The sequence below is a fragment of the Sarcophilus harrisii genome, chromosome 2 (genome assembly GCF_902635505.1).
Source record: "Sarcophilus harrisii chromosome 2, mSarHar1.11, whole genome shotgun sequence".
Classification (NCBI taxonomy): domain Eukaryota; kingdom Metazoa; phylum Chordata; class Mammalia; order Dasyuromorphia; family Dasyuridae; genus Sarcophilus; species Sarcophilus harrisii.
The window spans coordinates 271597557-271620057 of NC_045427.1; the positions used below are offsets into that span (position 1 = coordinate 271597557).

The 22501-nt window shown below is 33.5% G+C and overlaps 1 protein-coding gene across 2 annotated transcripts in view; it reads right to left on the reverse strand.

Annotated features, from left to right (window-relative positions):
* The window catches only part of G2E3 (G2/M-phase specific E3 ubiquitin protein ligase), a 63523-nt gene that overhangs the window by 33934 nt on the left and 7088 nt on the right, over positions 1 to 22501 (reverse strand). Inside the window, exons 2-6 of one of the 2 annotated variants that reach the window (XM_023501178.2) lie at positions 14001 to 14190; positions 10232 to 10292; positions 9179 to 9276; positions 2128 to 2229; positions 469 to 593 (exon numbers count right to left, since the gene is read on the reverse strand). In XM_023501178.2, the coding sequence (XP_023356946.1) occupies positions 469 to 593; positions 2128 to 2229; positions 9179 to 9276; positions 10232 to 10292; positions 14001 to 14054 (440 nt within the window). In that variant the 5' untranslated portion in view covers positions 14055 to 14190. The remainder of the gene's footprint in view (positions 1 to 468; positions 594 to 2127; positions 2230 to 9178; positions 9277 to 10231; positions 10293 to 14000; positions 14191 to 22501) is intronic. The other variant, XM_023501173.2, reaches the window with a different exon arrangement.

Here is a 22501-nt window from a genome sequence, read left to right on the forward strand (position 1 = left end):
TAAGCACATGAAAAGGAATAATTACATATTATCTCACAGTGGTGTTATTATGTGATGATGATGATAATGTATAATTATTAAGCTTTAAGTCAAGTGAGCCATAGTTCTTCAACTATAAAGTCCTCTTCCTAAAGCCAAAAAAATGGAGAGTATTTTTTGAAATAATATGTGCTTGGCACATAGAAAGCACTTTATTTTTTATTGATTCATTCATACTTTCAGAAAGGGATTACAAAAAGAGGCTAAGAATATAACTTGGGGGCAAAAATAGAATGGGAGAAAGATAGACAGAATACCAATTTGGGAACTAACAAAAAGTTCCTTATAGCAAAAATTAAGATAAGAATTTCCATGACATTGGTGATAAGAATTCCATGACATTGCATCGATCTATCAAGGAATTTAAAATGTTCTAAATCAAGATATCTTCTTAATTATATTTAACAATAAAGTAAAATAAAAACTTACTCAAAGTTTCCAGTAAACTGGAAAATACACTGTTTCTGAACTCCACAAGGAAAATGATAGCTTCGTTTACACTTGCTGGCTACACATCCAATTGAAGCACCATTTTTCTTGCAAATACAACATTTCTAAAACAAAAGAAAAGAAAAACATAGATTACTACCTCAGATGAATCCAATTACAAAAAATTTACATTAAAATATTGAGACTAAGGTATTTATTAAAAGCATATCTGCCTTTTAAGAACATTAAAATTGCTTTATCCACAAAGCATTTTTGATAAGCAAAGATTCAAGTATTCTATTGCGATTCATTCTAGAGGTGATCTAGAATAAGAGTCTGGTCTTTGTGATTTTAATAGGGACATGGATTACAACTGAAATTTCATTATCCTAGAGAACTTAGTTTAACAAGGAAACCCCTCTACCAAAACTAGTTGGTACTTTATTTGCAATTTAATAGTTAGAGAGATGTCTTGAGCATTGAGAAATTAAGTGACTTATGTGACTGTAGTACAAGTAGTACATGCTATTAATACTACAAAAGCTTTTAAACTGTATTAAGATTTTTGAGACACTGTATACTCTTATATTGTTGATTCTAATCAGAAAGACCAGGCAGAGACAGCTGGTCTAACTTCAAGTATTATTTAAGAATATATTCTAAAGTAATCTCAAAAGATTGCAATTTATCCATGGAAAACATTTGCTGGTATTTCGAGAATTTGAAAAGATTAGAAACTTGAATGTAGAAGTGCTCTAAAATTCATAGAATGCTGAACAGCAAATAGCTGCTCTGAGCTAAGAGCTGAGATCCAAGGCAGAGGTGACTTCCCATTTCTCCAGACCCAATGTGACACAAGTCCATATCAAAAGAAAAACTTGAGTTACCATATTTTCCAGAATCACAGAACCCATAGAATGCAGTAGGCCCTGAATATGTCAAGAAAAAATGCCCTCACCATTCCCTCTGACCCTCTGAGTTAATATAATGTATTATTTGTATCCCAAGCTGAACTCCCTGTGTATTTTTGAGAGTAATGACAGATATCAGTTTATGCTAAGCTAAGAAACTGCTTGTGCAGCTGAGACCGTTGTAGAGAAGCTAACTATCCTATCTTCTAGTCTAGCAGTTTCTGAGAAAAAGGAATGTGATTTCTGTTGTTGTCTTGCACCTCCTCTTTGGGAGGAATTTTATTCTTTTCCCACCTTTATTACAATTTCCCCCCTCCCATGCAAAGCCTCTTTAGGTGGATATTTCTAGTATTTCTTCCTTTTTCCTACTCTGTACTGTGAACTCTTTGGGTTCCACCTATATGTTCACTTTTCTTGTAATAAAACTAGTTTTCACATAAGTTTTGTTAAATTATGATTCACAGTTAATAGGCTGTAGTCTGTCATGATTTGCTGCACCAAATCTCTCAATGGTAGTTAGTTTAGGATGTTCCTAGGGGCAAGGAGGGTTGCTAAAATACTGGCATGTAACTTATTTATAATCACTTTTTTTGCTATTTTAAAAATCATAATTAATTATTTACTATATTTCCTGGTATTCAGCATGAAAACATGAATTTAATACCTTAGAAATTTTCATTATAAACAATGCTTAAAGAAAAAAAAAACCTATAAATTTTTAAAAAGTTATTTAAAGTCACCTTCTTACCAGCTTAGAAGCTCTATTTACTTCCTTCTTGATGTCTTCTATTAAAAAACCATAAACACCATCTTTTTCTTCACCTCTCTGCCAAATTCCACTTGACATCAACTAAGAATATAGATTTCAGTTAGAAAATAAATCATGACAAATGACTTTTGAGCAAAATATCTGCCCTTTCAAAAACTCATAAATATTCTGAAGCACATTGGTTTTTTTTGTTTGTTTGTTTGTTTTTTTATTTAATAGCCTTTTATTTACAGGTTATATGCATGGGTAACTTTACAGCATTAACAATTGCCAAACCTCTTGTTCCAATTTTTCACCTCTTACCCCCCCACCCCTTCCCCTAGATGGCAGGATGACCAGTAGATGTTAAATATATTAAAATATAAATTAGATACACATTAAGTATACATGACCAAAATGTTATTTTGCTGTACAAAAAGAATCAGACTTTGAAATATTGTACAATTAGCTTGTGAAGGAAATAAAAAATGCAGGTGGGCATAAATATAGGGATTGGGAATTCAATGTAATGGTTTTTAGTCATCTCCCAGAGTTTTTGTTCTGGGCGTAGCTGGTTCAGTTCATTACTGCTCCATTGGAAATGATTTGGTTGATCTAGTTGCTGAGGATGGCCAGGTCCATCAGAACTGGTCATCATATAATATTGTTGTTGAAGTATATAATGATCTCCTGGTCCTGCTCATTTCACTCAGCATCAGTTCATGTAAGTCTCTCCAGGCCTTTCTGAAATCATCCTGTTGGTCATTTCTTACAGAACAGTAATATTCCATAATATTCATATACCACAATTTATTCAGCCATTCTCCAACTGATGGACATCCATTCAGTTTCCAGTTTCTAGCCACTACAAAAAGGGCTGCCACAAACATTCGTGCACATACAGGTCCCTTTCCCTTCTTTATAATCTCTTTGGGATATAATCCCAGTAGTAACACTGCTGGATCAAAGGGTATGCACAGTTTGATAACTTTTTGAGCATAGTTCCAAACTACTCTCCAAAATGGTTGGATTCGTTCACAACTCCACCAACAATGAATCAATGTCCCAGTTTTCCCACATCCCCTCCAACAATCATCATTATTTTTTCCTGTCATCTTAGCCAATCTGACAGGTGTGTAGTGGTATCTTAGAGTTGTCTTAATTTGCATTTCTCTGATTAATAATGACTTGGAGCATCTTTTCATATGACTAGAAATAGTTTCAATTTCTTCATCTGAGAATTGTCTGTTCATATCCTTTGACCATTTTTCAATTGGAGAATGGCTTGATTTTTTATAAATTAGAGTTAATTCTCTATATATTTTGGAAATGAGGCCTTTATCAGAACCTTTGACTGTAAAAATATTTTCCCAGTTTATTGCTTCCCTTCTAATCTTGTCTGCATTAGTTTTGTTTGTACAAAAACTTTTCAGTTTGGTATAATCGAAATTTTCTATTTTGTGATCAGTAATGATCTCTAGTTCTGCTTTGGTCATAAAGACCTTCCCCTTCCACAGGTCTGAGAGGTAAACTATCCTGTGTTCCTCTAATTTATTAATAATTTCATTCTTTATGCCTAGGTCATGAACCCATTTTGACCTTATCTTGGTGTACGGCGTTAAGTATTGGATCAATGCCTAGTTTCTGCCATATTAGTTTCCAATTTTCCCAGCAATTTTTATCAAACAGTAACTTCTTATCCCAAAAGCTGGGGTCTTTGGGTTTGTCAAAGACTAGGTTGCTATATTTGTTGATTGTTTTATCCGTTGAACCTAACCTATTCCACTGATCAACTAATCTATTTCTTAGCCAATACCAAATGGTTTTGGTAACTGCTGCTCTATAATATAATTTTAGATCTGGTACAGCTAAGCCACCTTCATTTGATTTTTTTTTCATTAATTCCCTTGAAATTCTTGACCTTTTGTTTTTCCATATGAATTTTGTTGTTATTTTTTCTAGGTCATTAAAATAGTTTTTGGGGAGTCTGATTGGTATAGCGCTAAATAAATAGATCAGTTTAGGTAATATTGTCATCTTTATTATATTTGCTCGCCCTATCCAAGAGCATTTAATATTTTTCCAATTGGTTAGATCAGACTTAATTTGTGAAGCACATTGTTTACTATGATTACTTTCCATGCCAAAAAAGCAACATAATATTTATGTCCTTTGATTTAGGTAACTTATTATGATAGGTTCATACACATATTAGAATCACAGATTTAGAACTTTGTGGTTCTAAGTGACTTTAGAGATTACCTCAATCCAAATATTTCACAAATATTTCTCTGAGACTCAGAGAAATTAAAATTGCCTAATTCCAGAGAGGTAGTAAACATCAGAGGCAGGATTTGAACTCAGATTTTCAGACTCCATAGCCAATATCTTTCTGCAGAATCACATTGCCTGACCAACCACGGATTGAGAATATAATCAACAAGAATAATGAAGAGTTGGAAGAGTTGTAAAGGAAAATATTATTTAAAATTTTTTTATTTAAGACTTCATTGATTCTTGGGTAGTCACCAGTACACAGAGACTATGAACAAAAGATCTTTTTTAATGCCAGCATTAAACATCTAAAAACTATGTGGATGTAATAATCCCTTCCTGAATCATTTTTTAGTGACCTTTTGCAGTGGTTTTAGAAGCCCCAAACAAGGATATCTTCTACCAGTAACTTCAATTGTTAATGAAGCCTTAGGTCTTTTACAAAGAAAAGTTCCACAAACTGAAAAATTCTCTACAAATATGTTTTCTAATATTGTATAGCACATTAATAAAGTTAGTGGAAGAAGCTAATATTACCACTAGAAATATAACAATGCTACAGTTAAAACACTATTATCAAAGGGAGATGAGATGGGGGGAACTTTTATTCAGGAAATAGTGCTACTGCAAATAGGATAGATACAGAAGACAAATATTTAAAATGTTAAGATCTTTAAAAGTCATATTTATAATTCCCTATTTTTAATCTGTTATGTTTCATTTTGAAAAATATAAATATTCCCTTAATATCCAGTTAACTTCTATTATAAAAAAAGAAGCCATCACAGGATATTACCTCCTTAAAATTGTATTTACACTTATATAACATATAAGGTAAATTGCAATGAGACAGGATGTTTCTAGAGTTTCTCTTAGACAAGTGAAAAAAAAACTTTTTTTTGGTTGTTAAATCAAAATCTGGAACCTCCTCCTTTTTAGTTTTTTTCAATTTCATTTGGGTTAATCATCTTTATTCTCTTCTTAACAAGTCACTTTTTTGCTTGTGAACATTACATTTTCCCTCAATTTATCATTTATGCTATCTTTTTGGGTTCAGATTCACCCTCTTCAAGGACCAGTTTTGCTGACCTCCTTTTAGGAAAGGTGTATAAGATATATAACAACCATAGTGAAAGAAAGATATATATAAGTAAAGCAGCTTATACAAATAAAGCAGTTTCTATCTTTAACACTTCCCTTCCCATAGCATGTGCTACAGGCACTTAAGATGTAATTTTAAATTTTAAAATTCTTATTTTAGACAAAATAGCTAATTACTGACTTCTCAGTGTGACTCATTACAGAACTATGAACTGTAAGGAAATATTTAATTTACAGATAATAGGAAAATAGCAATCCAAGAATATGAAGAAATGTTTAATCAATGGACTAAAGTCAGACACGAGTTGAAAAACTGCATCTATGCCTACCAAGTATTCGATGTTCTAAATTTTGTTTGATCTTTCTGTCCTTAGTACTACTGACAGATTTTTCTCTTTTTGACAAGAACTACCATAATCAATATGGCCAGTGCCGGCTATGAAGTTATAAGATGAAATCTATTACTTCACAATTACTTAGGAAGTAGCAATATGACACTGTAAAATGAGGATAATACCTATCTCACAAAGTATCTTCAAGTGAGATAATGTGTGTTGTACAATTTTGAAACCTGAAAGCACCACAAAAATGTCAAGATATTACTACTGCTGCTGCTATTATTACTACTACTACTACAGCTACAGCTACATTTTAAGTAAAAAATATTCATTTCAATGTTCTAGTATACTATTACATAGAGAAAATTATCCTATGCCATTTTGATCATACTATGTAAAATTTTTAAGCTGCATTTTCTTCAATAACCCGAGCCCCTTTGGTGTGATACTTAGTCAAGTCTATTAAACTGCTATCGTATTTAAGTAAATTTCATTGGCATTAAAATCTTCTACAACCTAGAAATTTTATAACAACCAAGACATACAAATCAAACTGTTAAGAAATTACTTCATAGAGCTAGAAAAAATAGTAACAAAAGGTCAAGAATTTCAGAATTAATAGGAAAAAAAAAAAGGAAGCTGACCCAGCTGTACCAGATCTAAACTATATTATAAATTGGTGGTCATCAAAACCATTTGGTACTGGCTAAGAAATAAGAGCAGTGGACCAGTGTAATAAGTTAGGTTCACAAGACACAGTAGTCAATGACTATAGTAAATCTAGTGTCTGATAAACCCAAAGGCTCAAGCTTCTGGGATAAAAACTCACTACTTAACAAAAATTTCTGGGAAAACAAAAAAATAGTATGGCATAAGCTAGGCATTGATGAACATCTAATACCCTATAGGGTCAAAATGGGTTCATGGATTAGAATAAAAGGTGATACTGTAAGCACATTTGGAGAACAAAGGATAGTCTCAGATCTGTGGAAAAGGGGGAAATTTATGGCCAAAGAAGAATCAGAGAACATTATGAAATGCAAAATGAATAATTTTGATTACATTAAATTAAAAAGGTTTTGTACAAACAAAAACCAATGCAGCCAAGATTAGAAGAGAAGCAGAAAGCTGGGGAAAAGTGTTTACATCTAGTGTTTCTGATAAAGGCCTAATTTTTAAAATATACAGAGAACTTATGCTCAAAAAGTTATCAAACTGTGCATACCCTTTGATCCAGCAGTGTTACTACTGGGCTTATATCCCAAAGAGATCATAAAGAAGGGAAAGAGAACTGTATGTACACGAATGTTTGTGGCAGCCCTCTTTGTAGTGGCCAGAAACTGGAAACTGAGTGGATGCCCATCAATTGGAGAATGGCTGAATAAATTGTGGTATATGAATATTATGGAATATTATTGTTCTGTAAGAAATGACCAACAGGATGATTTCAGAAAGGCCTGGAGAGACTTACACGAACTGATGCTGAGTGAAATGAGCAGGACCAGGAAATCATTATATATTTCAACAACAATACTATATGATAACCAATTCTGATGGACCTGGCCATCCTCAGCAATGAGATGAACCAAATCAGTTCCAATGGAGCAGTAATGAACTGAACCAGCTACGCCCAGTGAAAGAACTCTGGGAGATGACTAAGAACCATTACATTGAATTCCCAATCCCTATATTTTTGCCCACCTGCATTTTGAACTTCCTTCATAGGCTAATTGTACAATATTTCAAAGTCTGATTCTTTTTGTACAGCAAAATAACGGTTTGGTCATGTATACTTATTGTGTATCTAATCTATATTTTAATATATTTAACATCTACTGGTCATCCTGCCATCTGGGGGAGGGAGTGAGGGGAAGAAGGGGAAAAATTGGAACAAGAGGTTTGGCAATTGTCAATGCTGTAAAGTTACCCATACATATAACCTGTAAATAAAAGTCTATTAAAATTAATATATATATATAGAGAGAGAGAACTGATTCTCACATTTATAAGAATATAGTTATTCCCCAGTTGATGGACTGTCAAAAGATATGAACAGACAATTTTCAGATGAAGAAATTAAAGCCATTTCTAATCATATGAAAAAAATGCTCTAAATCACTATTGATTAGAGAAATGCAAATTGGGACAACTCTGAGATACCACTTCATACTCCTAAACTGGCAAAGATGATAGGAAAAGATAATTAAAAGTGTTGGAAAGGATATGGGAAAACTAGGACACTAATACACTGTTGGTAGAATTGTGAACTTATCCAGTTATGCTGGAGAACAATTTGGAACTATGCCCAAAGGGCTACAAAACTGCAAATCTTTTAATCCATGTCTCTACTGGATCTGTAACCCAAAGAAATCATAAAAAAGGGAAAAGGATCCACATGCACAAAAATGTTTTGTAGTGGCAAGGAACTGGAAACTGAGTAGATATCCATCACTTGGGAAACGGCTGAATTAGTTGTATAAAATATAATATTACATTTTTGTTCTGTAAGAAACGATGAACAGGATGATTTCAGAAAAGCCTGGAAAGATTTACATGAACTGATGCTGAATGAAGAGAGCAGAACGAAGAGAACATTGTCCATGGTAATAACAAGATTATGTGATGATCAACTGTGACAGATTTGGCTGTTTTTAACAATGAGATGATTCAAGGCAATTCCAACAGACTTGGGATAGAGTGTGTCATCTATGTCCAGAGAGAAAGCTATGGAGACTCAATGTGAATTAAAGCATAGTATTTTCACTATTGTTGTTATTGTTTGTTTGCTTGGTTTGTTTTTCTTTTCTCATGGTTTGTTCCCTTTTGATCTGATTTTTTTTTTTTTTTTTTTTTTTTTTTGCTCAACATGATGAATATGGAAACATGTTTAGAAGAATTGCACATGTTTAAAACTCTGGAATACAAGATTTTGCAAAGGGGAATGTTGAATACTAACTTTGCATGTATTTGGAAAAATAAAATACTATTGAAAAATAAAGGAAAAAAATTAACCATAAAATTCTTTAAAGAAGTATAGATGATCTTTATTTGTAAGACCCATGAACTAAGAGTAATATTTACCATTTTTAAATAAAATGTTATTGTATTTAAAAATATAAAATATTTCCTAGTTCACAGACTAGGCAGCGGGTCTGATTTGACCCTTGGAGTATATAGTTTGCTAACCCTGATCTAAATCAATACTCACATTTTACAAAGGAATAAATTAAAGTCTAGTTTCTCTAATTTAAGGAGTGAGACAATTTATCAGTGTTCAAAAATGGCCTTACTTTTTCCAAAAATTAAAATTTCAAGTAATTTAAATTGATCATACTTACCAAACAATAGTAATGTATGGTGAGGTTGTGGTCTTGGTAAATTTTCTTTTCTCCATATTTTTCAGGATAGTCATCAGTTCTTCGACAGAGAACACAAGCTGAATGAAAGATTTTTTTCCAAATATATTTTAGAGCAAGAGCTACATATCAGATAACAATATAAAAAACCAACATATAGTAAGTGATATAGGAGAGATAAAACATGCTTGGAGAAGAGAAATAGCATTTTTGGTTGAGATAATTGAGGAAAGTTTCATAGAAAGAATGACATCTAATAAGCTAGTTATAAAAGCGGTAATATGTGTGGACCAAATAAACAGTACATTTTATTTATTTTTTTTTAATTAAAATTTTTTATTTTCAAAATATATATATACAAAGATAATTTTCGACATTCCCCACTACAAAACCCTTAAACAGTACATTAAACCAGGGGAAAAAACAGGAAAAAAAGATATAAGGAAGGCTCTACTTCAGATTTCCTTCTTATATTTCTTTCCATCTCCCTGGAAGGCAACAAGGGAAAAAAACCCAGTAAATGAAATGTCCCTACCCTACGGTTTTATAAAGAATAGGTAAAAAAAATATTTAGGTGATCTAACCCTATTAAATCAAGTATATTGTAAATATAGATACAAACACACATAACAAGATCTTAAGATAGGTATCCAAAGTAAAATTCTAATTCTAATTGAATTTCATGTTACGTCCTAATTGTTGCAATAAAATTTTGTTATAATGTTACATTCCATGTTGAAATTTGCCTGTTGATAGAGAGTTTCAAATGGTAGGTTTTTCAATTCAATTCAGTCATTCAAAACTACTAGATATCAAGGTACTTAAAGAGAACTTATAACCCTATAAAACAAATTTTTAGATCTTAAGAGATCATCTAATCTAAATTTCTAATTTTATAGTGAAAAAATTAAATTGCTAGTGAAATAAAAGTATAAATAAGAAAACTGGTTTAAAAGACATTAATTTAATCTTTTGAAAATGTTAATTAACATGTACTAAGCAAAGATAAAATATCATTAAATTATGTTTACTCACCAAAGTTCTCAATCTGACAAAGATTATTTTCATTCATAATGTGTGCCTTTGAAATCGAGTCCTAAGAAAAAATTTTAAAATGGAAACATTTCTTTTAGGATGACTTAAAGATATACAATTTTAAAGCTGATGAAGAGCATCTATTTCAGCCTCATTTGATACATGGAAAAACAAGGGCCTTATTATTTAAATAACTTACCCAGGATCACAGAGGTAATTTTAGTAGCAGTAGTTCTAATCTAGGTCTTTTACTGAACATTCCATATTCTTTTCCTTAAGTCATAATAAATTTCCTCCTGTCCCAAATCTATATATTTTAAATTGCTAATTAAATTGACTATAGTATAGAGAAAATAACAATCAAGTTTATACTGGCTTTTGATAAATTGAAGTTTTGGATTGGCATAGCACCTATTTCATTTTTCCTTAAATATTAATGAACTAAAGAGTCTAGAAATATGGCAGTTAGAGGTATTCTCAGTTCTACTTCTTTCTTTCCCAGATACAAGCCCTCATTCTGATTCATTTCCCTAGTTACAGCCAGTAAACTTACTTCAAATTTCAAATTTAGCATTTAAAACCATCTTATCAATATCTGATCAATGAACAATTATTTTATTAAGCATCTAAAAAGGCACTGAGGTATTAAGGCCTGACAAAACAAATTAAAAATGAAACAGTCCCTGTCCTCAAAGAGCTTAGACTCTATTGAAGAAAGACAATATGTACAAAGAAACACATACAGACACACTCACACACAGTAATTCCTCTCCATGCAGCATTATAGACCTGTGAATTTTCTCTACCATGCTTAGAAACTTCATCCTAGAAATTTATTCCAGCCCCAAAATTCACACACAGGAAATACCTTTATGCCCCAGTCTCTTTTCCCTGATTAGATGATTCTTCTCAAAGTTTCTAAGGCCTTCAGGCCAACCATATCTCATCCCTCTTCAGCATACATTTCAGACTTTTTTCTACCATATGTTTTCACAGCATGGTTACCTTTCTGCTGCCTGCCTACCTTTCTCATTGTCCTACATTCTTTTCTTTAGCTTTAAACCAGCAGGTCATTGCAATAGAACAAGAGTAAGGTAAAGAAAGGCTGAATCAGGATGGCTGCACTGTAAGAAGAGAGAAGAGAGAATATACTAGAGATGCTACAGTGGTATAATCAATAAAATTTGCTCATGGATTGGATATGAGGAGTAGGAGAGAATAAGAAGTTGAAGATGACAAAAAAATGAACTCAATCTTAGACGTGTGGAGTTTAAGATGTCTACAGGATGTCCAGTTCAAGATATCTGGTTTTTGTCTTTTGAAGTTTAGCATAAAAAAAATACATGGAAGAAACTGAAAAGTTGAGGATAACGTCAAGATTTTAAATACTGGAAACTAGAAGAATGATAGTACCTTTAGCAGATTTGGAAAATCAGGAAGAGGAGCATTTGAGAAAAAAAAGACAATTAAGTTTTGTTCCAGAAAAACTGGAGCAATAATTTATATCTGGAAGGGAATTTTGCTCCCTTCTAACCCAACTCCCTCATTTTCAGAAGATACTGGAATCATCTTATGACTTATCTAAGATCACAAAAGTAGTAAATGGAAAAATGAATTTAAACCCAGGGAAGATCTTTATTAATTGATGTAGTGAATTAAGGAGAACCAGAAGAACAATTTATGACAACTTTATAAAGAAAAACAACTACAAAAGACTTTCAAACTCAGATCAATGCAACACCAAACTATCCTTCTAAGGGAAAGAAAATGCAGCACATTATCTACCGGAAAGGTGATGGTACAAACAGAAGAATGAGATACACTCCAACAAGACAATCTAATCTTTTTTGTAACTTTCTAATCAATTCTCTTCCACTCACCAAAGAGGCATTCTAAACCTTTTCATTCTCCTCGAGTCTCCTTGGATAAGAGAAAGGTGCCTTATAGAAGGGAGATCTTGAGCTGAATCTTAAAGCTAAGCAGGGAAGCCAATAGAAGTGAAGGAGGAGAATATTTCCAGAAAAGGGGGGGGGGGGACAATGAAAAAGCACAGAACTATGGCATGAAGTGTCATTGGTATTGTGAAGTACACATAAGAGTTTAAAGTACAAGAAAAAACTGGGAAAGTAGAAAATAAGCTTTAAAAGTCAAATGCAATGTTTTATATTTAATCCTAGAGGGAACAAGGAGACACTGGAGTTACTGAATAGGGAAGCAACATGGTTGGATATGTATTTTAGGCACTTTGGTAGCTGAGTGAAGATAGATTCTGGAAGAAACAGACTTTGGGGAAATGAACCATAAGGCTATCTCAATAGCCCATGTGCGAGGTGATAAAGGTCTGACTCAGAATAGTGGTTGTGATGAAAGGAGAGAAGGTGTATGTGTGTGTATATATACACACACATACACCTTCTCTGGTGTATGTATATATGAGGAGCCTGATAACTGGGAAGATAGTGGTGCCCTCTATAGTAACAGGGAAGTGTAGAAGAGGAAGAGTGCAAGTCCTGTGGTAGACATGAGTTTGAGATGCTTATAAGAGATCCATTTTGAGATGTTCAAAAAGCTTTTGGTGATAAAAAACTAGAGTTCAGGAGAGGTTAGGGCTGGATATAAAGACCTAAAAAACATCTGCATGGAGAAGATCACTGAACTTATGGGAGCATCTGATAGGCTCACCAGAGGAGACAAGGGCACAGGGCAGATGGAGTTTAGGGGATTAACCAAGTTTAATGGGCATGACCTGGATTAAAATCTAGCAAAGAAGACCAAGAAGGATCAAACAGGAGAATTGAGAGAACAATGTCAGAGTTGAAACAACATTAGATTTGTTAAATTAAGAGGTCAATGGCTACTTTAAGGAGATTAGTTTCAATCCAATGAAGAGAGCAAAAGCCATAAAGCCATCCTACACAAAGTTAAGAACTGAAGAAAGAAAAATAGAGACTTCAGATGTAGACCACTTTCTCAAAGAGGTTAATGGAGAAGAGGAGGAAAGAAAAAGGACAAATGCTCACAGACATTTGCTAGAGAGCAAGTGAGGGTTTTTAAAATGGAAGGAGCCATAAGCCAATTTGTAGACGGGGGAAGGCACTAGTAGATAGGGGAGACAGAAAGAAGGGAAAAATACAGATGAGAGAAGGGGACATTTTCTGGAGAAGAGAGGAAAAGATGGGATCAGGGTTGTTTCTAGATAATTTTGCCTTAGCAAGAAAGGCCAGTCTTTCTTGGTAAAAGAGATGGCAAAGGAGGAGATGAGGAAATTTAAGTGACAGGAGATATGGAGAAAAAAAAGAAGCTCTTTTCAAACATCCATTTTTTTCTGTGAAATATGAAGTGAGGTTCTCAAATAAGATGGTTGGGGTGGGAAGAGGTAGTGTAATTTCCTATTCTGGTATATTGTTTTATATGAGAGATGAAAAGGCTTAGAACAAATTATTAGGAATACAAATACACAAAACCAAAATACAATCTGTGAGAAGCAAAAAAAAAAAAAAGCAATAATATTAAAAGAAAATATGATCTTCCATACAATCATACATATTGATCCTGAAGACAAGATATATGGAGACAACTTGAAAGAAATGTGATGATGAAGGGTAGGATGAAGTGGAAGGCAAAGAATTGGGTGAGGGTTGCTTTATCTACTGTGAAGCCACCTCAGATTCACTCTGCTAGGGTGGTGCCAATATAGGGGATAGCTGATAGGAGGTTGGTAATTATGGTGGCTCCTCAGAATGATATTTGGCCTCAGGGAAGTACGTACCCTACGAATGCTGTTGCTATGACAGTGAGGAGTAGAATTACACCGATATTTCATGTTTCTTTGTAGAGATAGGATCCGTAGTAGATTCCTCAGCCCACATGTAGAAAGAGGCACATGAAAAATATTGAAGTCCCATTAGCGTGGAGGTAACGGAGAAGTCAGCCGTGGTTAACGTCCCGGCAGATGTGGGCTACAGAGGAGAAAGCAGTTAGGGTATCTAAAGTGTAGTGCATTGCTAGGAATAGGCCTGTTAGGATTTGGATGATTAGGCATACTCCTAATAGAGATCCAAAGTTCCATCAGGCAGAAACGTTAGATGGTGCAGAGAAGTCGATGAATGAGTGATTAATAAGGGGGTGGGTTTTACGGAGATTGGTCATTAGTTTTTGTATTTGAATTACAATGGTTTTTCATACCATAGACACGGGTCTCCTGGGTGAATGTGACAATTCAAAAAAACACTAACACCATTATGAAAAAAAAAGAATACAAGAAAAAAATCCCCCAAAATTCTGTACATAAAGAAGTACCAATTGAAAGAATCCCCTAAACTGTCCCCAGGAGAAAAAACAAACAAACATACCACCACTAACACAAAAAACCTTATGCAGCAAACTTCAAGACACACAGTGATTAAATTTAACAATTCCAATGATAAACAACAAACTCTGAAAGAAGAAGAAAGGCCTTTAAATAAAAGCAATTGAAAAATATGATACTATTCCTCATCCAACATAAACTGCAGAAGAGAATGGAATAATGGTCCCAGAGAACAAAGTTGTGTTTAAGATTCACCACAATACTCTGTAAATATCAGCCTAATATACTAATGAAAAAATACTTACTTCAACAAGAGAGGCATTTGAGGTGTTAGAAAAAAAGGTTAGGAGCAAATCATTTGCTTTGTAGAACCCTATCCAAAAAAAAAACACAAAACCCCCCCCAAAAAAAAACACAAGAAAGATAAACAAGGACTACACAAGAAATAAATCATCTCAAGGGGAAAAAAATGGAACCCTATCTCCATCCTAAACAATTAAGAAACAGGAAGTTTTGTACAAGAGTAACAACAACATTAAATTTCTTTTTAAAAATCGTCCATTAAAAGAAAAACCAGAATTTAAACAAATATGATGGTGAAAAAATGGATATGAAACACTATAGCTTATACTTTAAAACACTGGACAATGCATAAAAGAACAATGTGGTGGAAGTAAAGGGTATTGTGTGATATATCCTGCTCAATGACAAATGGTAATCTTTCTAGCACTTGCAGGAATTGACTTTTAAAAGTGAGACACAACAGAAGAAAATGGAGAGGATGAAAAACCTATAAAGCAGTAACACACAGATGCTGTTTATAAGAACTCAAAATAAGTAACTTAGAAGATTTAATTCCATGTTGAAGAGAGACTTTTTAGAATTAAGAATTAATTATAAGAACCATGAATCAAAGAATAAAGGTCTACTACAGAAAAGGAAGAAAGTTAATCAAGAGAATGAGGGGGGAATTATTAAATAAAAGAAAGAAAAAAAAACTAAGTAAAACTACAAAATGATGTAAAAGAATGACAAAGTGGGAAGAGAGTCTGTGGAAAGAGCTGCCTTGAAATATTAAAAAATATAAGTGGAAACAAAACATTTTCCTTACAGAAGAAGTATAACAAAAATTTAATTTAGGAAAAAAATGGAAGAAAAAATGTAATTTGCATAACTATGAATTTGAATAGATTAAAGAATACAACAAAATGAAAATGATGGCTTGAAAAGAACATAAAACCTCACATTGCTTCCAAGAAATATACTCCAAAAGCAAGGTGACACACAAAATGAAAATGAGGGCATAGAATAAAATTTACTGTATTAGGTAAATCAAAAAAAAAAAATTAGGAGTTTTAATTATGCCATAATATTTTTGTAAAATTACAACATAAAGAGATAATCCAGGAACTTATGTTATGCTGAAAGGAAAAAGAAGATAAACCATTATCAATATTGAATTTATATGCTCAAAATGCGTTAGCATACAAAATTATAAAGGAAAAAAATACCTTACATGAAGGCATAGATGGGAGCATAATAACATAAAGAGACTTTAATGAATCTCTCCCAGGTTTGGACAGATCTGGAAAAGATAAACAATATAGAATTAGACTTATGATGTCTATTAAATAGGATTGCTAAAAAATATGTGTATTTTGTGGAAATTTTACAAAAATACATCATATTGGGACATAGAGATAAAACAAGTAAATGTAAAAAGGTAGAAATAGTAAGCACATCCTCCACAAAACATTACAAATAAGAATAATAATCAGTTTACAGAGCACAAAGACATAAACCCAAATGGTTCTAGCAACAAAATACAAAATAATGAGCAGAATAACAAATCATAGGAAGAATAATTATGTGAAAGAAAATGATATTGATAAAACAATATACCAGAATTTCTGGATGCTAAAATATTCCACAGAAGAAAAATTCCCCCCAAAATATATTAACAAAATAGAAAAGGAGAAGATTAATGGACTGAACGGTAATTTTTTAAAATTAGAAAATCAACAAGGAAAATCAAAACAAGCACAAAAAAGGAGATGATAAGAAATAGAGAAATGATAAACAGAATTAAAAGCCGATTATGCTAAACACACACATGTATAAAACAGAAGGATCTTTTTTGAATAGCATAAAGAGTGTCTATCTTAAAACTAAAAGCAAGAGTCATATGCAATGGGGATACATCATAATCTTTCCCAATAAATATGTAAATAAAAAAAAAGTCCACTCTTCTTATTGTTGTTGATTGATATATTTCTCAAGGGGCAGCTAGGTAGCACAGTGGAGAGCACCAGCCCTGAAGACAGAAGGGAGGACCTGAGTTCAAACCTATACTCAGACACTTAACACTTCCTAGTTATGTCTCCCTCGGCAAGGCACTTAATCCCAATTGCCTCAGCAACAAAACAAAACAAAACAAAACAAAACACACATAGAGATATATTTCTTAAAATGCTAGCAATAACAATAAGTTCGAGAAAGAAACTAAAGTCATAAAGACAGGCAAACAATTAATAAAGACGATTAAAAAAAAAGATGAGTAAGCTATGGAACCAAATATATTAAAGCAAACAGCTACCTGCACCTATAAAGACAATGTAGATAACTGAGGAGAAACAAGCAGTCAGTAGAAAAGTAAATCTCTTTTTAAGTTTCTTAGGTAAGAATTTGGTATCCAATAATATGGACAAGTCAATAGAAGGCTGCACATTAGTGTATGGTTGTCAGAGTTGTGAATTAACACAACCAATTTAGCAAGCAAATAGTTACTTGCAAATAAAGTGACTAAAATGTCTAAACATTTTGACTTAGAAATTCCACTAGTAGGCATAGACTCCAAGAAGTCACTGATAAGAAGAAAGTCCCCATCTCAAAGGCCTTTCTTCAAAATCTCAAAGGGAAAGAAGGGATCCTAGCAACACTAGATCTCAAACTAGGCTACAAAGCAAATTTATCTGGTACTGGTTACAAAATATGTTGATCAGTGGAACAGACTGGGTACAGAAATACAGAAACAAACATAGCAGCCTAATGTTTGATAAATCTAACAATCCCAGCTACTGAAATAAAAACTCACAATATAGAAGAAAAAAAAAAACTTCTGGAGAAACTGAAAAGCAGTCTGCCAGAAACTAAGTATAGACCAATATGTCACAATATCTTTATATCAATATAAACTCTAAATATCTACATGATTTAGACACAAATTAAGGGAGCAAGAAAAAAAATTCAGTCATATCTATGTATGTACATATGTATATAAATATGTAAAAACACATAAATATATATGTAAATAACCAAAGAAGGAATAGAGGGGCTTACAGAGATTAGAGGTAAAAAGGACAATTTTGATTACATAAGATTTATTTTTTTTTACACACAAAATCAGTGCAGCTAAAATTAGAAGTAGGTAAATGGAGAAAACTTTTTTGCAGCAATATTCACTAAACGTCTAATTTCTAATATATAGGGAATTGATTCCAATATGATTAAAAGAGATTCCTTAACCAATAAATGGCCAAAATATCCAGGAATGGGAAATTTTCAGAAGAGGAAACCTAAGCCATGAAAAACTATGCGAAAAAATGTTCCAAATCATGAATATTTAGATACTTCAATATTGAAGCAACTCTTGAGTATCTACCACACATTCATCACACTTACAAAAGTGACAAAATGGAAAAATGACAAGGCTAAAAAGGCCACAGGAAAACAGATACACTCATGCACTTCCGGTATAAGTAAATTAGTCCAGCTTTTCTGAAAAGCAATTCGAAACTACACCCTCCCAAAGTTAGCTAGCTCTTTCAACCAGCAATACCACTACTTAGTCCTGCACCCCTAAGAAATAAAAAATATGTACATAAGTAGCTATTTAAACAGTAAAGTGTGGTAAATAAATACTAAAGTTCAATAGAGAGAAAAGAGAATTTTAAGGTGTGGATCACTTCTAGCTGAGTGGATTCCAGATGGCACCCGATCTCAGACTTTGAAGGAAATAAATCAAATACAAAGGGATAACATTAAAAATATAAGAGCTTGCATAAATAAATGCACAAATGTAAAAAAGTATTAGTACTTCACTTTGGCTAGAAAATAGAGCACATAAAGAGTAATAATAATAGATAAAGTTTACATACAGCTTTCAGATTTAGGAAGTACTTTATAAACATTATCTCATTTGATCCTTCAATAACTGTTATGTAGATTAAAAAGTAAAACCTTTAGAAGTTAGGTCATTTATCCTTAAACAAGCTAATGAAATGTCGGAAAAGTAGGATTCAAATACAAGTCTCTCCTGATTCTTAAGTGCTATGCTTTAAAAAGTTTATGAAAGACCTTAAATGTCAAGTTAATGTTATTTTATCATATATGAAATCAGGAGCCAACAGAGCTTTTAATTGGAGAAGAAATGAGCAGATCAATAAATAGGAAGATTATTATTTTGTAAAGGTCTTTCTCTCATACTCCATTCTTCCCTTTCACCTTCTTGTTCTCACTGAGATTTGGATCTTTCCATAATATATATTAGTTCCCTGGTCATTCTCTCCAGCATGGCCTTGTTATAGCTCCTCTTCTTCTACTCTTCTGTCCCCACACACGTTAACCCTGGAAAGAGAGTTGAAATACTTTGTGTTCTCCAGTCTTATTTCTAGACTTGTCCCTTTGCTACCATCACTCAACAAGTTATCCTCTTTGAAATTCAAATAAAAATATCTATCCAATTCAAATCATGAATCACTGAATTCAGCACTTAGTTCACTATCTTCCTCTCTTTTTCCAATTCCCACAATTATATTAAGGAACTTCAATATCCTTGTTGAAATTCTATCAGTCTCCATTATATATCATCCCAAGCCTTTTATCTCTTTAAATCCCTACTGCCAAACTCTTTCACTCCTCTTTAGCAACTAATTTAGGATAGTGCCAATGAATATCAGCATTGCCCACTAGTGTTTCTTAATAAAACTTTAGTATTCCTGACTATAATTTTCTATCATTCAATCTTTCCCTAAGTCTCACCTTCCTAAACCGATACCCATATCAAAACTTCTAATACCTCTACTCCTCAGTACTTTCTCAAGCCTTTAAGTCCTATTTTAACTTCACTTTCCATCCTTTCTCAATTTTAACTTTATTGTTGACCAATTCACCTCTGTACTATTTATTCCCAAATCCCTTGTCAAATAATAACCCTGGCTTATTCCCACTGCCTCCTTCACTCTAATTAATACTAATTCTGAATGGAGCTGGAAGAAGTCATAGAATTATGTGGGTCTAATAATAATAATGATTATGGAATTTCATCTGTTTCCCTCAATATCCTATCTCTTGCATCTGAATCCTTTTTCTCTATTCATAGAGCCACCACCTTAGTTTAGATACTCATCACTTTTTATTTGATCGTTTCTTCCCTTTCCACTCCATCCTCTAAATGTAGATTAACCATATCATTCTGCTTACTCAATAAATTCTACTACCTCCTCTAAAATCAAATGCCAGTTCTTATATCTTTTTTTATTTAAAAAAGTTTTTATTAGTATTTTATGTTTACATCACCATAATATCCCATATATTCCTCCCCATTACCCCTGAAAATTATCCTATATTTCTCAGGGGAAAAAAGTCAGTATAATCAATACATTGAAAAAGTCCAAAAACATGCTCAGTATGTAACATGTCAACTTCCTACTTTCATGAAAGGGTAGATTGAAGATGTCTTCTTATATGTCTTCATCTGAGTCTCACTTGATCTTTTAAATTTTGTTATATTTAATTTTGATTTTTTTTGGTGTGTCATTCTTTGTATTTACATTGTTGTAGTTATTGTATATTGTAATGTTCTCTCTAAAATGTAATGTTCCCTCTTGAGGTTTTCTTGGGGTCTCTGGAGGCACCCTTCATTTCAGTTCAGTAATCACCACAAGTACAGCCAGGGGTGAAAGTCCAAATCGTTTATTATCTCTTTCAAAGTCCTATCTCCTTCACTTGGGGATTGGCTAGTTTTCTGGAGGCTTTCCAGAGTCTTGGTTTCAGTGGAGAAGCAAAGGAGGAGAGCCTGTCACCAAGGGGGTGTGAGATGGGATGAATCTGTCTGAGTCTAAGGGCTTATGCTCCAGCCTTCAGGCTCCAGCCTCCAGCTTTCTGTCCACTTGTCCCTGATTCTCCCTGGCTGAGGCTTCGAGCTTATATTCTACACATTGAGTATACATCAATCATTTTATCACTAGGAAACCATTATCCCTAATACCCAGTTTGCCTCTTCATTGTTACTTCTACCAGACTGCCATCTTCATCCATCCCCTTATATACATTTAGAAAGAAGTCTCTTATTGGTCTCTGTTGTCATTTTTTTGTTGTCTTTGCCTGCTGTATTTATTCACTCCTCCTGCATTTTTATAGTATGGGATGTTCAAGAGGCAAAGAATCTCTTCATTTCTCATTTTCTTTCTAACTTTTCTCTATTGTTGAATGCCCACCTTTTGTCCTGTATGATTTAGCTCTGATTTGCAGGACAAATCAGCTTGAGCTGCTGCATTTTGAGCACCACAGCTCTTTGCAACACATCATTCCATTCCCTCCCTTTTCAAGTAGGTGTAAAACAATCTTGCATTATTAGAATGATCTTTTCTTTGTATTTGAAGGTCTTTCTCCTGATGGCTTGAAGAACTTGTTTCTGAACTGAATTGTTAAAATTAACCACTATGTGTCTTAAGAGTTTTCAGCCTTCCTTTTCGTTCTGGAGGGCAATCTATGAATTCATTTTTGTTCAGAAGTTCTGGGAAGTTATCTTTTATCATATTTTCTTCTTTATGGTGTTATGGTTTTTGTCCTGAAATAATCATCTAGGAAACCTATAACCCTCAAGTAGTCTCTGTGCAGCCTATTGAGTTTGTTATGTTTTGCTTGCATATTTTCTTTTAACATAATTGGGTTTTGCTTCTCTTCTTTTAGGTCCTTTATTTCTGTGTATTTGCATTCCCAATCATTATTCTCCCTCTTGTTTTTTTGGCGAGGCTTCCCATTGCAGAAACAAGCTTCCCCCCTCCCCCTCCATTCTTGTTGGGGGTCTCTGCCTCAATTCCCGAGTGGAATTATGTGAGCAGCACTGCCTGTCCTGTATTCAAGCAGCACTTGAATAACGAAGACTGTGAGTAATGAAGGGCAAGAGCCAGGGTGGTGCAAGACTCTGATTTATTACAAAGACTGCAAGTCCTTTTATCTCGTCAGTGCCTGCTTCTAGTTCTTATATCATACATAAGCATATCCTAACCTATAGTAAATACATGATTCTCTACAGGAAGCTACATGTAACTGTAATGTGAGCATTCCTTTCCTAATAGGGAAATGGTCAATCAAGATACTCCCCTCCAAGGTTTGGCACACCTCTCCTGGGAACTGCCAGGTTGCTCCTTTGTGTGGGACCCCTTCCTTCCAACGCCATCTTGTTCGCCCTTACAAGGCTATCCTCAGTTTACCTGAGCCGTGCCCTGTGTGATGTCTAAGGCTGGAGGGAGGGTTGGCAAGTCCTCTTACATATTCTCTTCATTATTTTTTACTATGTAGAACATAAACTGTGCTCACATAATTCTCATTAAAAAAAAAAAATCAGGAATAACAATGTAATGGTTCCACGTTCTCATATTCTCCAAGATCCTGTCTCATCAAGTGTTAGGTCATTTCCCTTTGTATTTTGTGTTACTGTAGTATTTATTCATAGATGTCTGAACTAATTTACTAGAGCTTACATTTCCTTCTATTATTAATAGTTTTGTCTGTTTATGTTCAAGGTCTTCTTTTTCTTCAAATCTTTTACTACAGCATTTTGGGTTTTTTTTTTTTTTTCCCTCTTTATTTTCCTTATCATTCACTTTCTGACTCCCTCCCTCTAGATTGTTTCCTTGAGGCCTGGATTTTAAAATCTCTCAGCCTCCTTTCACAAT